A 19,126-nucleotide genomic window follows, 5' to 3' on the forward strand; every position below is an offset into this window, starting at 1 on the left:
GACGGGGGATGCAAAGGGCAGAGCGCCTGCGTACAGCGAGACTGGCGCCTCTGCCGCGGATGCTGCCGGTCCAGGGGCGGAGTCGTTACCCTCGCAGCATCGCGAGTCGGTCCGCGGAAGTCCTCGATTGCCGACGGATGCTGCGCCGCCGACGATCGGCCGACGCGAGCTTTTAGCGATGGCAGCTAGGCTCGCGCTGCAGCTCAGCTCTGTATCGATCTCGGCCTATCTCGCAGTCCCTCTGCACCGTTCTGCAGCGCTCGCCGCGATCCTCGTTACGATGCGCCGATAAATCCCTGGCTAGATTGCATTGCTCTATTTTGCATGTCCTGCGTTCTCTGCGTAAATCCTCGCTCTCGCGGCCTTTTCCCCCGTGGCATTGTCTTGGCGATGAACGTTCCGCGCATCTCTTTGTTGGCTTCGTTATTTAATTTCGCTTGGCCACCCTCCTTCCCTTCTCTCTTTGTCTCTCTCTTTCTCTACTATAAAAGAAAGAGAGAAAGAGAGCATCGATCGTCGTCAACATCGCAGGTAGCCAACATCAAATATTTCGTAACAGTCTAATTTGATTCCCGCGGATACACGCGTGGCAGCCTCGTCGACTATCTATAAACAATAAACGCGCCAAATATATCGATCCAGTTCCAATTAACTCCTCTCGCTACCTGCCGTCAAACATTACAGTTGTCGCCGTTCTCTTCGTGACATTGAAAGGAAATCCTTCGGTATTAATTACCGTATGAAGGATATAACTCACGATCGCGAACGAAATGCTGGTTTGTGCAAGTCATTATTACAAGGCGTTCTCGTAAACCTACACACCATTGTTATTGATTCACTTTAAGTGGCCTCTACTTGCAATCAGTTTCTCGTGAGCCCGAACATCATACCCCTCGTCTCCTCTTTTCAGAGAGGTTGTTTTGTGAACATTGATCTTCAAGATACCTCACCTTGTAATCTGCTCGCCATAACTGCATGACACTTTGCCTTTCTTCGGTGAAACTAGTTTTTGTAGATTAACCCTCAGTGTTAGTTTGTTCTTGTTCGAGAAAGTCGCATTACCTTGTGGAATGCATTTTCGCAATGTAATTTAATGGAATTACATCTAGCCACGTGTTCACGGAATCGTACTCAGGCAGCTCAAATGAAAAACTTGCAGCGTCTTTCATTCGGAACGTGTGCTTAATTGGATGATAATAATTGTTAGAAATAAATAGCGTGAAATGGATTGGTTGTCGCCTCGCGTAAAGTAGAAGCTTTCTCGTCCGAAGCTCGCGGTAGTTAAGCAAATTATCTGCAAGTGGATGGTTGTAGTGCTGACGAGTGCGGGGAGAGGAGAGCGATGTTAATTCTAGAAGCGATGAGCAGAGATGAAAGAGATAGCCTGCAGCGGCTTGACGGCGAGCGACACTTTGGTCCTGCATTAATCATTGGCCAACGGCTATCGCGCAGCGGGCGACGCGCGAGCTTGCGCGCAGAAGCAGCCCGCGGACGAGCTAATTCATCCCGTTTGACTTGCGATCTTGATTCCGAGCGCGGGCTCGCTGCACGTTCGAGCTGCCTATGGCCGTCGCGCGTCTTTGGGCCACGTCCAGCCGCAAATTAATGCAATTTACGGGCTTGCGGAGCGTGTTTCGCACGTCCCGTTCTCTCTTGTCTCTTCCCTTCCGCTTGCCGACCGATTCAGCCGTGACGCAGCAATATCTACGTATATACAGCCGTGGTTAATCATTGTAATTCCGACGGAATGGAATATCGAGTAATTGCCGCTACTGTGCAGTGGACAGCCGATATCATCGCGCCGCGACACGCACTCTTTTGCTCGATAAATTGCATAATGCGCGCGAGGCGCATGTCGTTGACAGCAGCTGAGCCAACAGTAGATAATAATTCACGACGAAATCGCGTCAGCTCATCCGCCTGCTCTCGCAACATGACTATAATGGAGTGTCTTTGCGGCCGCTCTCTCCCTCTCTCTCTCTCTCTCGCAAGCTTGCTGCGTTTCAGCGATCAGCCCGGACCTCACTGAATTGATTGCAATCGAGCTTCCGATCTTTTCATTAGCCCTTCTCTATCTTGGCCCACCAAGTGCACTGCTGACAACGATCTATAGCCATAGCGTAGACTTCTTTTTCCTTCCATGTTTCATCTGCACTTCCACTCGATTAATTGTCTAACGATTTGTAAAATATCAAGCTTTATTTTCAACTCTCGGCGTATTATTGCGAGAGAGGCTTTGCCTGTATCAACCGTTTGAAAATAAAATTGCCAATACTTCACGTCGGATACGGAAGTTGTGCAAAAACTTTGTACGTAACTTTGAGAACGGAATCGCTCGCACGGGCTCTTCGAGCTCGGCAGGCAAAATGCCGTTTATCAATCCACCAGGTGACAAGCGAAATTCAGTCGAGAAACGTACAAATTGCAAGCGCGAAAACAACGCGAACCTACATATACCGCCGCTTAACTGGCAAAAAGTTGCAAGCACCTGCTTCGGTCTTGGCTCTTGCTTACGGCAATTGTTGATCGCGAGAGAAACAGCTGCTGAACTCCATCGAGTCCCGAGAGATTGTCATCGATGAATAGTTAATGAACAATACTTGGAAGTTAGGTTTGTGTGCCTATATACGTAGGGCGATATCGCAAAAAGTTTCGGCGTGGTACGAAAAGCCATCGTGTGCCGCCGCTCGCAAAGATCGCTACCAAAACTGAGCCGCACACTTACAAAGTCTACTACTACCGCAATCCCGAACAAATGTAGAAGTGATTTCGAAAACGTAGGCGGATCGAGACGCCGACGCAAGATCTATCGTCTATATATGCTCGTATCTCTTTCGGCTGAGAGACTTATATGTATTACTTGGAGTACGAACAAACTCTTCTTAACCTTGTTTTCCTCTCCCGGCAAACAGCGGTCTATTTTCAAAAGCTAAGTTTTTCTGACGCCTCGAAAAAGGACACTTGCGAACTTGCCTGATCCGTAACGCACGTTCTCATTCTGCAATCTTCAAATCATACCTGTTCGTCCTTTTTCGCGCTATCGCTTAACTTTGTGCCAAACCGCCGGAATTACGAGAGCTACGTAGTAACGTAGTTTTAGCGCGGCAGTCACTTATAGTACTTTTTAACGACGTTACTCACTCGAGTACATAATTTTTTTCTTTATAATACGAAGGCTAGGTATATGCAAACTACCTCGCAACGAGAAAAATCCTCAATATCGATCGGTACGATTTTGAATTTCACACTTGAACAAAGATCTATGAATCGGTGGAAATTTGTAAGAGCCTAGAATCAGTTTCTCGCAAAAGAAAAACAACCATAACAACGAATCGCAAAGATAAACAAAGCCGGTAGTTTGAAGTTCGACGATTTGCCGGCGCGCGCGGTACAAATTCTTTACCGCGTCGACTGCAAAGTTAAATCTCTCAAAAACTAAAAGTCCTTTATCTTGAAACTGCGAGAGTCGCTCTATGATGATGCTCCGTACTTTGGTACTCGTGCACAGAGAGTTTACCGCAATGTTTCTCTGCTACGCCAAGTTTTCGGAGCTCCACAACGGAGACTGTGTGTGTGTCATGAGTTATAACTACATAGTTATACCGAAAGCCAATAAAATCGTATTATTCAGTGTGCGTGTGCGTATGAGTGTGTTCGCGCGTAGGCAAGTAACAAGATTGCGGTCTAGTGAATTTACATTACAGCTCGTGTAATCGATTTGCAGACACAGCCCGACGTCCCGTGTCTCCTCCTAATCTTGTTACGTTGACAGATTGAGTTTCATGAATTTTCCGTTGGCCGGCTGCAAAAAAAAGGACAGAATCAATACTGCGCGTTCATTTCGCTCGGATCTACGTATTGTATAGTTTTTCATGTCCAGCATGCGCATTACATACGCCTGCCTCATTGGAAATATACTACTTCTGGAAAGTCTGTTCGGATAATTAACCGATCGACGGCTCTCGATTATTATCATTATCGCGCAGACACGGAGTGATGCACGAAAATCAGAAGAATGTACATAAAACATTGGATTATATCGATCTATTTCGTACTGAATCGAGTGAGCCCCGGAAAGAATTTTTCTTTCAACATTGTCACGGCTATGAACACTTCACTTTCAAAGCTCGAGTGCGCAAATATTAAAGTGAAGTAGTTCCGAAGTTATGTTTGGAATTCCGTCTGAAATAGGAAATTTCAAAAGTTATTTTGTACCGAAAAGCAGATAGAAACTATAACAGAGACTAGTTTCAAGCTATTTCCTCGTCTCTCTCTCTCTCTCTCTCTCTCTCTCTCTCTCTCTCTCTCTCTCATTTTCTGTGACAACTGTTTTCTGCAGTAAACGTACTCGATGTACTCAAACTTCTAAATTGAATTTTCACCGTATAAATTACATGGTTATTTAGAAAAACAAACGGATATTTTTTGCAGTGCAAAATTTGATGAAGTTATGTAGTAAAGGATATTATTGTTATTGTTGCTATTCGGACTAATTAATTTCATTTTATCTTTGCATAGGTATACAAGCTACCTGTATGCATTAATTCTAGTTTCCTACAACCACGAAAAGCATGCAGACTAATCTCCTACCACTCGAAGCTAACAATGATTTTCACGTGTCAATTTTTAGATCAACTCTTTTTTCCGTTTGCACAAGAATAACTTTCTTCGTACAGTGAAACGCTCGAGAACAGAAGCGACCAACGATTCTGACATAACAGCAATTTCATAAACTATCGATCAATGCATTTGAGAAGATGATTTTATCTTGTTAAATGGTTTGGCATGCCGGCAATCAATATGTAGATACATTTTACTGTAATCAAGTAAAGCCTTGTCCAACAAAAGATAAGCTTTTCCGTGAAAAAGTTACACAAGATACTATTTTAGACCTAAAAAAGTATTTAAAGATGACTCGTCGCCTCCTCAAACGAGCGACTTTCTCTAATATGTCCGTACGAAAGGGCTTTTGCAAAAGCACGCAAAGCCCCGTTTACGAGAACGTACAGTAATGTTTCGCCCATCGGAACGAAAATAAGCGCGAATGCAAAGCATTAGATGTCCTACTCGTGCAAGTGAGTCGCAGCGCTTGTTTTTGATTGCAAGCCAAACGCAGAAATAGCAACTTGAACTGTATACCAGGCAAGTCGATAGCGAACGGTAAATTGAAAGCTAATTCAAATGCACATTGCAGGATTATCGAAAGAGAGGGGCAGGAACTCGTTGCCAGGTTGAGCAATGGGCAGTCCATTGTGAGAGACTAATGCGCTGCAATTTGCTTAATAGTTGAATCGTGTCGTTGCATGCGGCCGCTCGTCACTGTATATTCGATGGACGTACTCATTATCAGCGAGGTACGGCAGCGAGGCTCCTCTCCCTCTCTGTTGCGTAGTCGCAAACAAATCGCACGGCATTACACGGCCGCCGCCGCCACCGCCGCCGCCGCCGCCGCCGCGTGGTCGCTCGTGCGGTGATAAGCGCGAGCGGCGCCAGCCCCGCACGTACGCGACGCGCATCGACGTGACCCTCGGCGTACGCGACGGTGTTGATGCCTTCAGCAGCACGTGCCGGCGCCGGAGCTGTGCTCGGGAAAAAGGATTTGACGAGGGAAAACGCACGCGCAAAGATTAAATCGAGAGAGAGAGAGAGAGAGAGAGAAACAGAAAAAGACAGAGAGACACATAGACAGAGATGACGCGTGTGAGGTGGCACACGGTTGGCACCGTTGATAAGCTCGAATTTGTCGCTAGCGTCATCGATCAGCGGACTGCTAGCCACTATATATCAGTTCGCGCAACTGCCGAAAGGGCAGACGTACGTGTGCTACGCGCTCTCGTTCATCGAGGCAACGGCGAGCCTGACTAATCGTCGCTATGGGCCGCCACCGCGTACGACGGATTGATACGATGATCACGCAGACGCACTGACGCGCGGCGTCGATCGAAAATGAACAAGAGTGCGCGCGTCCCCTACAGCAGAAGGCCGAATTTCCTTTTCCCAAATGAGTGCCAAGCAAGAGAGAGACAGAGAGAGGGATGCCCCTTCTCCTGCCTCCTTTTTCCACTCTTCCCCATATCTCTTTCTCTCTCTCTCTCTCTCTCTCTCTCTCTCTCTCTCTCTCTCTATCTTTTTCTTTGTGAGCTTGCCACAAGCACGACCCGACGAGGGCTCGGCCGGCTCAGAGAAAAACGTAGGAGCGCCAGTTGAGCGCTCTCGCACCCGGCAGCGACATCGTACGCGCTTTATATATCTATACATGTATGCTCGCTTTTTATTTCTTCTTTCGACTCGTTTTCTCGCGGAGACCAAGAACCGAGGCAAATTATCCGCGCTGAACGGCTTAATAGGAAAAGTTTTGCGCGATTAACGGAGGCGCTTCGTTGCGAGACGAGTCGAGTTTCGCGAGAGTAGTAGTTGGACGTGTGCGTGTGCCGCGCCTCTCTCTCTCTCTCTCTCTCTCTCTCTCGAACTGGTCTCCCGGGCGCGACCGTTTCAATCGGCTGAATTGCTCGTCAAGTGGTCGAATGGCGCCGTGTCCGTTGAGCCGCGTGATTCCTTCGCGTTGGCGCCGTCGATGTCCTCGTGCCGCCGTTGCTTGCAGCTCTCTCTTGGCATTGCCAGCAGGAAATTAAGCACGCTTATCGAACGACGAAAGTCCCGTTAGACATCAGCACTACGGTATGCAAGCTATCTTCCTATTCCTATCTGCTACTCATGACTTATTCACTTTTCCACTGGCGTTATTGTGCATGACCAGACCGCTTCGGGCGAGAGCGCAGCTATGGCTTCCTCTCGTATTAAAATTTACCCTATAGCTGTTGCTGCAGCGCTCCCGTTGGATATTTAGCGTGTATGGCGTTGCCGGATTGAAAATATAATTTTCAATCTGACTTTATCTGCTGAATTTAAGCGCTGGAAGTGGAGTTTAATTTACCGGCGAAATTACAAAATGCTTTGGTTGTTTTCGTCTCTTGTTGATGACTATGCTAACGCAAATAGTACCAACGTACAAGCAGCTGACAGATATGCTGCTGATAAATTCGTTTGACTGACAAACTCGCGCAACGAAAATTACACGATATTTAGTTCGCCTAATTTCTTTCACAGCTACGCTGCGGTTGTCAACGGTGTTGACGAATTATTCATTATGCATATCCAATAAGCGTGACAAATTTTACGGGCACAGTTTTTGAATTACGCTTGAGGACGGTATGTACGAAAAGTTGCTTCGAAGTTTGCCGCTCATATATCTCACTTGCATTCGCGCTAACAAATCACACGGGACGAGACAAAGGCGTGATAAATTAGAAATTTGTAGTGAATGGGCTCGCTCGAGAGTTGATTTTCTCAGGCGTCCGAAATCTTGTGACGATGGGAGCCCACGACAAAAATGACGGAATAAAAGTGACGTAAGTTCAACTGACGATGATGATTTAAGCTTGCAGGATCGATCATTTTATCCCGGACAACGGATGGGAGGTGTAACGAATGGATGCCGACAATCGGGTGGTATTGAACGTCGGAGGCGTCAGGCACGAGACGTACAAAACGACATTGAAGAAGATTCCAGCGACGCGCTTGCAAAAGCTGACGGACAAAGCCGGCAATTACGATCCCGTGCTCAACGAATATTTCTTCGATCGCCATCCCAGTGTCTTCACTCAGGTGTTGAATTACTATCGCACGGGCAAATTACATTACCCGACCGACGTCTGCGGACCGCTGTTCGAAGATGAGCTTGAATACTGGGGCCTTGACTCCAATCAGGTTGGCATTTTGCTTTTTCTCTCTCGCCCAAGACAAAATCAAATTCAATTGACGTCCTCGCCTGCCTTGCTAGCCTTGCCTCCTTGTTTGTAGCTGCACTGCGCTCTGCTTTATTGCGTGCTGATGCTTCTTCAACTTAATCGGCTTTTCTCACTGCTGCTGAACAAACTCTATTTTTTTCTTTTTTATCGCCTTTTCTTTCTACTTCCTTTTCTTTTAGCTCGACGTTGACTCGATGATACCCGGCCTACAAATATCGCACGCGAAAGGATCTTTACTTGGAGGGTCTTCCTATTCAAATCTATCTGTTTTGCTTCCCATTGTGTTTTCAATATTCTTTCAAAAGGATATTGATTTCGGTATTAGTTATTTTAGCATTTATTGCACAAGTAACGTCAAGCGCCTCATCACGTTTTACACAGATCAATTTATCAAGTTTACTAATTTGTTATTTTGCAATTAAAAATGTTCTTACGCGACGTAAAAAGTTGTCAACCCAAAAATATTGTCGGTTATTCGCATTTTCTTTGATTTTTGATTTGCCCGAGTAAAGTAATAAATTCTGTTTAATAACACGATTCACTTTGAGAAAGAATACTTCAGAACTGGGTTATTGTAAAAAATCATGAAAAGAAAATATAGGTTACTCAAATAGTCTGAGAAAATAGACTATCTTAGCTTGGAAATATACGATTCATATTTGAACATTAGCCATTACTTTGCTGAATCTGGTATATTTATACAGAAAATTTTCTACATTTTCCACGAATTTCATTTAAGATATATTGCTAGCAATGAATTTCTAAGCGGTCTTTATATCGTAAATATGAAATTACGTTGCACGAGGCCATTCCAGATATTTAAAAAGAGATAAAATGTAAAACTCGGCTAGAGCTGTGAAAGCGGGGACAATAGTTCCAATTAAAAGTTTCGCATAGGAACGGCGAATAAAATAGTTGGTATGTGTATTCGGCGAGTGAGAGTGGAGGATGAGATTTCAGCTGATGGATATGTCAGCGCAAAGTACGCATAAATGGGAATACGCGTAAATTCGAGGACACGTCTCCATTACAGAGCTGCAAAATCACAAACATGAATTTGAATTCTGCCACTCCTACCCTGCTAAATGTCATAGCGTAGGTGCTCCTACGGGCTAATACACATTAAATGGAATAGCAGATACTTGTGTCACGGTGAGTTCATGCACTCATGGTCATCGTCGTTCATATTTCTCCACTAATTGCAGGTGTTTTCGTATGCACTTTGCGTACACGTTAGCTTCTTATTTCTGATCCGGAAATAGCTACTTGATTTTCCTTTTCGATCGATTTCATTTGGAATTATAGCGATAGTATTGATTAATAAAATAAAATCATATCACCATAAATTTGAAACTAATATGAAAATTTGAAATCAATCATTATTTTGTCATAATCTTAAATGACGTTAGCGTGAAATAAACTTATAAAATAACCGGGCATAATATTTAAGATTAAAGAAATTTTCATTCATGATGCTTCAGAATACTGACTAAAAGTATCATCATAAAATTTGCTTTTATTTGCTTTGAAAAAAAATATATATATATATATATATATATATATATATATATGACTCATAAAATTCACCGTAAAAATCGATTAATGCAGAATTTGTACTTGTTTATTTGTTTTGTTTCATATCTGAACATGAACATTACCTAATACTTTTTTACTTTTTATATCGCGTGTATCGCGTTAATAATGATATCTTATCTGCCGTTGATGTAGTTATATTGCTATTGAAAGAGAATCCTTTTAAAGAAAATTAGTTACACAAGCTTTCATATGCAATCGCGTCAATTAGCTGAATACTAACAATTTTTAGGATTCGATTGTTGGACAGACAATGATTTTGGACAAATCTACTTTAGCTGTTGGTCGAGTATTTATAGATCTAGTGGAGAAGTTTCAATTGTTTGTTTTCGAACATTTGTATTTAGGTCTTACTTGATAGAACACAGCACGTCATGATTAGCCTTGATCTCACATTGTTGAAAATAATCTCTTGTAAGATCTCAAAATAGCCATGAAAAATTTAACGTTATATTGGCTCGAAAGTTCATGGAAACGGAGCCGCATACTCGTGTGAATATATTTTTACGGTTTCCGAGCCAACTGGATTTATTCGGATCAAAGATAACGGAAGTCAGTCATAAATATGTGGATATTAACGCGTCGTAAGCTGTGCGCCCATAAACGGTTCATCACCGCGTAAACTACGAGTTTTAATTTTAAAGTCAGTAGGATTTTCATTCCACTTACCGAAGGATATCAATGTGAGAGACTTGCATTTCCATCTCGTTATCTCACGAGTTACATTCATTGAGTTTAAATTGTCGAAATTAGTTGGAATCGCGCAATTAAATGGTGAGCTAATATCCAGTCGCCTGTTGAATAAATTTTACGAGATATTTCTTTCGTTAGCCACGGAATGTCAAACTTCTTTAAGCGTATATTCAGTGAAGCTTTTAGCGCGACGATCAATCGATTGAACGGAAAGTTATATTCCAAAGGCAAACAAAACTGCTGAAATGTATCTTTTACGCGGGAACCCGCAAGATTCCTTTTAAAAACTTCATGCTTACAAATGTTTGCTTCATCCGTGTGGCGCTATATAGATCGACGCTCTAACGTACGTACATATACTACGCGAAGTCGAGAGCACGCGCAGGCAATCGCCACCAGTATTCATCCGTCTTGTTTAACTTTTTATCGCGCTCGCGTTATTTGCAGTTACGTTCGCGCGCGGCAGTTAAAAGGCGGCTACAAAGGTAAACTCGGTTCCCGGGACGGCGAAAGTCAGTCGCGATCGTTCGTACTCCCGTGGGAAAGGCGAGTGGGCGCCGCGGCAGTCGCCCGACGCACCGAGGAGGAACGGAATAGCGCTGAAAGATCGAGGGATGCAGGTGGCGGATCCGCAACGATCCTATCGATCTCTCTCGCTCCCTTGCGCGCTCGCGGCTGCAGCGACTCGCGCGTTTCACTTCGGCTGCTCGCCTCTCGCCTCCGTGGCTGAAGGCACGCGGGCTTTATTATCGAGCTGCCGGTTGGCCATCGCCTGCTTGTCGATACGTCGCGGCGCGCTTGGCCCCGGGGGAGAATTGGCATATAGCGCGGCCCGAAAACACGATCCGCCAAAAGTTTCCAAGTCCCGCAGGAGGGCCGCCACGCTCGCAGCGGGGATATCACGCTTCGCGGGCTCGTCGTTTTCGCGCGTCCCCGCGTCCTCGCGCGCACACGTGTACGCGTGCTGCGGATTACTTTTCGCCCGGATTACGCGCGCCCGGCATTGAACTGTCGGCCGTTTCATCAGCGCGGCTATGTTCCAATTCGGACTTGTTTGATTATATTTTTGAGCGCGCCCCGGAGTTTCTCTATTTCACCATTTATTTGCCCTTTGATTTGTGCTTGTTTTGCTGCCGCGCTTCCCAGCGATCTCTCGCGTTACTTGGGGCTACTATCCATCGCAAATAATGTCTCAAAATAAGCACTTCCGAAAAAACACAACTCCGTGTAGTTAACACGGTGTAACACTGCGGTCAATGGATGAAAATCTCTCTGTTTCGCTTTCAATGTTTTCGAATTTCGAGTGAAAAAAGCGCTGATGAATGTAATTACGGTTAAATCTAATCAGGATCGGACTGTCTTAGGTGGAGCCGTGCTGCTGGAGCACGTACAGCACATACAGAGATACCCAGGCGACGTTGGCGATCCTGGATAAGTTGGACATAGACGGTGATCGTCAGAGTGGGAATCTAATGCAAGATCAAACAGACGATTTTGTAGACGGTGAAAAAAGTGAGAATCGCAAGTCGCGATGGCAGCGTCTAAGGCCGAAAATTTGGGATCTATTCGATTCGCCTTACTCGTCAACTTCGGCGAAATGTCTGGCGAGTCTTTCTATTCTCTTCATCTGCTTGTCGGTGCTGTCGTTTTGCATGAAAACCGTCGGTTCTACGCATCGCATCAGGGTGCATCGCAACAATACCAACGTCGTCGAGGACGAAATTATATTCAACCACACCACTTGGCACGGAGGTAACAGGACTATTCGCAAAAGCGACATGCTCTATTACTTGGAGCACACCTGCAACGCTTGGTTCACCTTCGAGCTTCTCATAAGATGCATCGTGAGTATCGTCTTGCCATCTTGCCTCGATCAGTCGTTCGCGTACCTGAGTATTTATATCAGGAGTGAAGTGACATCTCGTTAATTAACTTTTAGCCAAGTTAGAGCTTCCTAAGTTTTTTATAAAATGTTGATAAACTGCTTTACGCGCACAAGTGGGCTTACTATTTATTGTTAAGAACATTTGGAGGGGGGGGGGGGTCCAAGTTTAAAATACTTTGCTGGGCAGATAAGTACTTGATGGAAAGTGGAAGGTAATGAGCTACCACACCACAGGCTCACAAGAACTTAAGAACTTAACAGTAGTTTATCAAATGCGGTTTTTGTTAACACAGGCTTGGACATAAATTACTTTTTGATACATCGAACGCGGTCAAAGTTTACATTTTTGTCTGGATATGTGCAAAACGAGTTCTGACACCGCGTTTCTGCATGTCACTTAGCGCGAGTGCCGTTCGCGACAAATGCACGTTCCTTTTTACGCTTTTATTTTCAAAGTACGACCAAAATTTCCCGTTTTTAATAAATCAAGATTTGTGCAGGCTGTAAAACGCAGCTGTTGAGTGGACAAATGCCAAATCAAATCATATCTGTATGTCAAAGTTGTCGGACAACTATCATTCGATGATAAAACTTTATAACTCTCGACGCAAAAACTGATCTGTTATCGGGAGGCGGAAAAATGCTTGGAATTGAAAATAATGTCGTAAAAGATGTCATGAATTACATATCGAAGTTATGGTCCATAACTTTTTCTGTAACAAAAATCAAGCGTCTTCTCAAAGGATTGTTTTATCATTCACAATGAAAAAAACCACCACGTAAACTTCTCCAGCCGCTGGAAAACTTTTGACGACAGCAATAACTAAGGACAGAAAAGTGAAATGCATGTTTTGCAGTTTCATTTTGGTCACGATCGGAAAATTGGGATGAACGCGATGTTCCTAAAAATCGTAAGAATAAAAAGTTTGCTGATAACCGTAAACGTTACTGATATTTTCCCTCGTTTATCTAAATTTCCCAAGTTGAAATCACGGATAGACTCTTAATCTCCTGGAAATTAATCTCACCGTATTAACCAGTTTATTAAGCCGAGGGAATATTGAGAAATTGAAAGTTTCCGTAATCTCTGCTAAGTGCAGTTAAAGAGCTGCAATAAAATCGCGTCGATTTCACAATGACCGTACGGAAGTCATGCGTTAATTGAGAGAGCAAAATAGACCAAGAGAAATGAAGAGACACTTGAAAAGCATACACAAATGAAACGAAGAAGAGAATACGTCAAGGCAAAGTGGTATTCGTCGAGAGCGAAGCCGCGATGGCTGAATTGCACCGACTTTTCCGATCAATGTGTAGCGAGCGCATGTTGCAGGTCTGCCCAAGGAAGAAAGAGTTCGTGGCTTCTCCCGTGAACATGATCGATCTCGCGGCGACGCTGAGCTTCTACGCCGAGTTTCTTGCCTTGGAGTCGGCGTCAGCAGGACTCGGGCTGTACCTCGAACTACTGTCGATCGTAAGGGTGCTTCGACTGTTCAAGCTGACGCGCCACTCGCTCGGCCTGCGGATACTCATGCACACGTTCCGGGCTTCGGCCAAAGTACTGGCGCTGCTGGTCTTCTTCTTACTCCTTGGCATCGTCCTCTTCGCCAGCCTCATTTATTACGCCGAGCGTCTTCAGGTAATGCCAGCCGGTCTACTCGAGTCCCGCGATCGAGACGCCTTTTCTTCTGCCACCGCTGATAAAACTCCCAGCTTCTTTTTCCCTCGCCGTCCGCCTTAATTACTTATCCTCGTGGCTTTCACTCTCACGCCCACCCCGCGCAGGACCTTGTTTTTTCCTCTGCAGCCTCTTCTCTACTTTTTCGCGACTTTTTTTCGCCACTCCGAGCCTGTCCCGTTTTCTCGCGCTGCCTACGAATTTTCACCGTGTCACTTGCCATTTCATTTTACCTATTTCCGCCACGCGACTAGACGAAGAGACGCTGAAAGAGACAGCGATGCCAACAAACACTTGGCGTTCCTATACGAATAATATTAGCGTCCTTAATATCAGTGTCGGCTCTTTACGTTTGCTTTCCAACTCTGTCGACGAGTCATTTTGCCTCGATCTTTTGTTCTTTGAGCGTCAAACTCTCGTTCCTCGTTATCCGACTTTTCAAAGTTATAATTTTTCTGTTGTTTATATTCTTTTGTTCCGCCACTCGTTTTCTTTTGTAATACGATATACTTGAACGTATAAAGAGCTACGTCATTAAATTATTATTATAATAATGTAACACGAGTCGAGAGAAGATTTGACGGTTGACGCAACGTATAAAGCTGCACCTACTTATATAGAACTGCCGTGTCTACTACCCAGTAACAACATCACCCGTGGGCATAAATGTAAATTTAATAATATAATAATATTAATAATATTATCGTGTGAGTTATCGCACATTTTGTAGAAATAATGCGAATAGCATATTTTGATAGCCAAAGGCATTGTTTGTTCGAATCGACGCGACGATTAGCTACACTTGGAAAAAGAGACGAATTTGATTTGCAGAACAATCCTAACAATGATTTCGAAAGTATCCCAGCCGGTTTGTGGTGGGCCTTGGTAACCATGACCACAGTTGGTTACGGCGACATGACTCCGAAAACCATTCCAGGAATGTTCATTGGTGGTCTTTGTGCACTTGGCGGTGTCCTCACCATAGCTCTTCCAGTTCCTGTGATCGTTAGCAACTTTTCAATGTTTTATTCGCATACACAGGTAGGTATCGCTAGAGTGCTTTATAATGACTCTTAGAAACGTACGCGCGAAAAAGGTGAATTTATAGTTTTATTTCAAAACATAGATATTTGAGTAAATTGTTTGCCTAACGTGTATTGAAATTTACGCAATAGAGTATAAAATGACGACTTTGCTATGTGAAACTCGTTGTCCGTATTTGAGTTAGTGTAAATTAAATTCAAGGAGAAATCTTGAAATTCTGATTTTCACGTAAAAGAGAAGTGATTTTTCAATGAAGTAAAAATTGTTTGTTGTTTACACAGGCACGTAGCAAATTGCCAAAGCAACGAAGAAAGGTACTAAGTCCCGCGGAAATTCCGCGACGTGGCAGCCGATACAAATTAAACCACAATTGCTTCGATGTGGGTCAGAGTAATTTTCTCCTCAGCACATTGTCCACCCCGTCGAAGGTTAACGCACCATTGATGCCTCGACCGGCGACTGTTGGCATGGAAGATGGCTTCTATCATCCGCAGGTTCGTCCACGATTCCTCTCGGTTTACGTCGCTTCACCTTTGTAAGAACTCGTCGCGACGCGTGTTGAAATGAGAGAACCCGCGGAAACAGTGATTTTTTTCTCCTTACTTCGAAAGCGATATCGCGCTCGAACGTTTTTTTTTTTACTTGACTTTTAGCGTCTATTGTTCTGGCGATGCGCGTTATTCTACTGCCGCAGCTACTTTTCTCGATTACTATTTTCTCGATGTCGAAATGTTCCTCGAGTAATTGGCACTTTTTCTGATGATATTTCGCTCTCGCGTTTTTATCTACTTTCACATCAGAATAGTATGGCCAGTTAGAAATTCAATCAAATTTATATAGTTTTAAGTTTATTGTGATGGTTTAGCGGGAAATACGGGAAACTTTGATTGCAAAGTAGGTCAGATTTCATTTATAAACATTAATCGTATACTGTTAGACATACTCATAGGTATACTTTCGAACGATCTTTTTAAAATTATTCTCAATTTTTGACCTACATTCAACCTACTTTCCTGTCAAGCCGTATAGTATTGAAGGATCTGTTGCCTGCAGAATCATGAATATATCGAGGATTTATGACATTTCTAAAAAGCATTTACTATTCCAGTATTTTTGAAAGGAAAGTGGAATATACGCGAATTAAGTAGTTTTGTCTATTAAACGCTTGTTTTGGAGTTATCATTAAAGATTACATGTAGGTTCCTTTCTTCGCAGATAAAGATCACTTCGTCGGATTCTCCACCAGATATGACATCATTGAATCGTATGAAGTCGACAGTGACAAAATCAACTTTGGACGTAGAATTGTCGCCCTTATATACGCCAAACGCATGACTAATGAATGGAAAGGAGGAAAAAAGTTGAGTCGGGTCAGAAATTGTCGGACATGTCGCGTCGAGGCGATAGTCATTATTTCAGATATTCTTCGGTATTCCGTGTATTTTTGTCTTGAATCTGACCCGCAGTGCAATGTCTGACCTATCTATATATTTATACACGAGCTCTTTGGAATTCTACATATCAGAAGCTTTTGAGACGCGGCTTGTTCGAGTTTGGCCGCGCGATCTTCAGTCAGCCGTGGAATTTTCAGGCTCTCGAGGTGTGCGCCGATGAGCGTGGTGGTGGCGGACCGACGTGGTATTTTCAACGACGCGGTGACGGTACGAGCTTCCTCCCCTCCCCTCCCCTTCCCCCTAGTGTCCTAAAAACGAGGCTTTGTTGGTGCGGAGAATATTGGCGAGGCTCGATCGAGAGACAGAACATGATTGCCAACGTAAATGTCATGCCGAAGAAAAAAAATGATAGAGGCAGAATCAAAACGGTCATACTAATGCCAGAAGATAAGCGGCGACCTACTGTAAATTGATCCGTCGGTGGGGCGAGCGTGCACGTATTATGATGGCATCGCACGAGTCCCAGATGGAAGAGAAAAGGGGGTAAAAGCGAGGGCTGAGGATGCCGAACGAGATATCATCGCTCGCCGGAGGGGAATCGAGAGAGAATTGAAAGAACAAAGGAATAGCTGAAGAGGAAAGAGATGACAGAAGTAGAATGCCTACATCTTCCTCGGACCATCTTCCCCGCCACAACACTTGGGTCTACTCCTCCACGTCCGCCGCTGCTGACGCTTTACTTGGCTCAATTTTTCCTTGCGCATCTTTCACCAATATTCCACTCATCTGCCCAGCTTTCTCTCTCGTCCTCGTCAATTTACCTCTGATCTTTACCTTTACGCTCTAGTACTTTCGTTTTGTCTCAAACATTGATGGCTCCCTCCCTTATGAAATTGTATTTCCAATTCGTATATTGTGAGATTTCGTTTGGACTTTATGACTTCAATCGACGTTGTTTTCTCTCTCACTCTCGTATCTTTTCTTCTGCGTACAAATTGCGTTTATGATTCTTTGCAAACAAGCCTTATGAAAAAGTTCGAAACTCCCTACCCACCGTCCCCTTGGAAGAGTTATTTCCAAGTTTGGATATGTCATTTGTATATGTAATATGTTAAAATAATAATAAAAAAATGTTTTTATCGTGAATGATTAAGCACAATTTCATAAACATGCATTTTCTTACTCTTACACGTTGTTTCTCTTTTTTTTGTAAAATGTACGGAGTGTGTCCGATTATACCCTGATATTTCTACTTGAGACATGCCGCTATTCATTTTTTTTCAGAAAGTTACATCACTTTTTATTGGATGAATATTCATAGTGAATAGCGTGAAAATTAATCTATACGGAAAGATCTGTAGAGGAAGAGGAAGCTGATTGATGTGGCAGTTGCCAACAATAGGTGAACAGCTAGGAGCTGCAAGGTCTGCTGCGATTGAATTCTTTGCAAGACCGATTACTGTGAGCAGCGGTAGCAGCTGAGTCTGGTGAAAACACCGGAGAGGGGGGGGGGGGGGGGGGGTTGCGCGCACAGCGGCCAGCAAGTTTCAGTCGGCTTAGCGGCTGCAGTCATTGGCGTTGAGGCGGCATCGCACACAGGGCGCAAACGCCCACGATTCCTCCATCGACCGTGATAGCGGTTGAGAGAGAGAGAGAGAGAGTTGCTTTGCCAGTATAGGCTGGCTTGCAAAACGCACGTGTGCGTATAGATTTACGTAAGTATCTGCCTGGCAGCAGGCCGCTTTACTGTGCTAACCGCGTACAAGAGCACATTTTCCTCGAACGCGCCCAAAGGGCAGGTGAATGGAGGGAACACCCCTAAACGCTTCATGCCGCTTTTCTTCTTGCGCCAACAGAGCCAACGCGAGAGGAGAGAGAGAGAAGCCCGTCAATTTGAGCTCGTCTCCAGTCTTCCTTTGTGTGCAATGTGTACGTGCGTGTATGCGAACAGCCCCCATACTCTCTCTTTCCCTCTCCTTACTGCCATTTCATCGAGATTGATTACGTCGACGTCCGCGCTACTGATGTGGCTCACTCTGCCAATATACATATACGCCAGCTTAACGCCAACATTCTCGCTGTCGCACATTTGCACGCTTGCCTCCCTTTATGTATATGTATATGTAAAGCGAAAGATAGCGACCGAGATCGTGCAATAGGAAGCCTGATTTTTCATCGGCAAGTCAAATTTTTCGCCTCCCACCTTTCATGTTCTTTTTCAACGCTCTACCGCAAATAAGAGAGAAAAAGGGACACAGATAACTAGAGACACTTGCTATTTTTTTCTTTTTTTCTTTCTGCTTTCTCTTCCATTTGCACTTTTCTCTCTCGCTCTCTCTCTGTCTCTCTTTCTTTCTCTCGTTATTTTTCCAATAACTCCAGTCCTTTCTTCGTCTCTCTTCTCTCTGGCCATACTCGCCTTTGCTTTTGCTAGCCTACCTGCTTTTTGCCGTTTTGTCGATACTTTCAGTTGTACTGTTAATCAATGCAAATACCAGCACCGTCGCTCGACGTTCTATTGTTCTTATTCGCCGAGTTTTCGAACATCAATATCAAGATGGAAAGGTGAATATTCAGCTTTACTGTTTAATTTTTGCTTAATGCGAAGAAAATATTTCGGAGAAATAAAAAAAAATGGTATTTGCTGTACTATACTTTTTTCAACGTTTTTTAATAAAATTTTCATCATTGCTACTTTCAACTGAAGTTAAAAGCACTACGTCTTCAGTCTAACGTTATTAGCTGGTCAACTTTTAGCGCTTTCACACGGAATATCACAAGAATAACAGTAGTTATCTTCGACCTGAGAAATATATTTTCTGAAAATATACTCCCAAGAGGTTATCTTGAAAGCTTTATAGTTTTTTAATACATTAACTTTTACAGAAAGATTTGAACCAAAGATAACTTCAATTGTAATTACGATATCAAATGCAATTACCATTGACTACTTTAGTTTTTCAGTAGCTATTTCATTAGAAAACGTCTCTCTCTTTCTCTGTGTCTCCAATGCTAATACTTTCTTGTCACGTAC

At 43.9% G+C, this 19,126-nt stretch overlaps 1 protein-coding gene across 1 annotated transcript; it reads left to right on the forward strand.

The window, feature by feature from the left end:
• Positions 1–6,487: 6,487 nt before the first annotated feature.
• On the forward strand, positions 6,488–16,454 carry LOC131665932 (potassium voltage-gated channel protein Shaw-like). Its single transcript, XM_058938200.1, has 7 exons — positions 6,488–6,678; positions 7,439–7,767; positions 11,459–11,938; positions 13,310–13,615; positions 14,486–14,695; positions 14,980–15,192; positions 15,914–16,454. The coding sequence occupies exons 2-7, from the start codon at positions 7,489–7,491 to the stop codon at positions 16,031–16,033; spliced, it is 1,608 nt and encodes a 535-aa protein (XP_058794183.1). The 5' UTR covers positions 6,488–6,678; positions 7,439–7,488; the 3' UTR covers positions 16,034–16,454.
• The last annotated feature ends 2,672 nt before the right edge of the window (positions 16,455–19,126 follow it).

The sequence above is a fragment of the Phymastichus coffea genome, unplaced genomic scaffold (assembly GCF_024137745.1).
Source record: "Phymastichus coffea isolate CEN01 unplaced genomic scaffold, Cenicafe_Pcof_1.1 PCOF00055, whole genome shotgun sequence".
Lineage (NCBI taxonomy): Eukaryota > Metazoa > Arthropoda > Insecta > Hymenoptera > Eulophidae > Phymastichus > Phymastichus coffea.

What these genes read in the sequence shown, in the direction of transcription:
- LOC131665932 (XM_058938200.1), top strand. Translation starts at nt 7,489, where the DNA reads ATGGATGCCGACAATCGGGTGGTATTGAACGTCGGAGGCGTCAGGCAC. An exon ending in GGGGCCTTGACTCCAATCAG is followed by an intron (nt 7,768 to 11,458) that starts GTTGGCATTTTG and finishes GGACTGTCTTAG; the next exon opens with GTGGAGCCGTGCTGCTGGAG. An exon ending in ATGGCTTCTATCATCCGCAG is followed by an intron (nt 15,193 to 15,913) that starts GTTCGTCCACGA and finishes CTTTCTTCGCAG; the next exon opens with ATAAAGATCACTTCGTCGGA.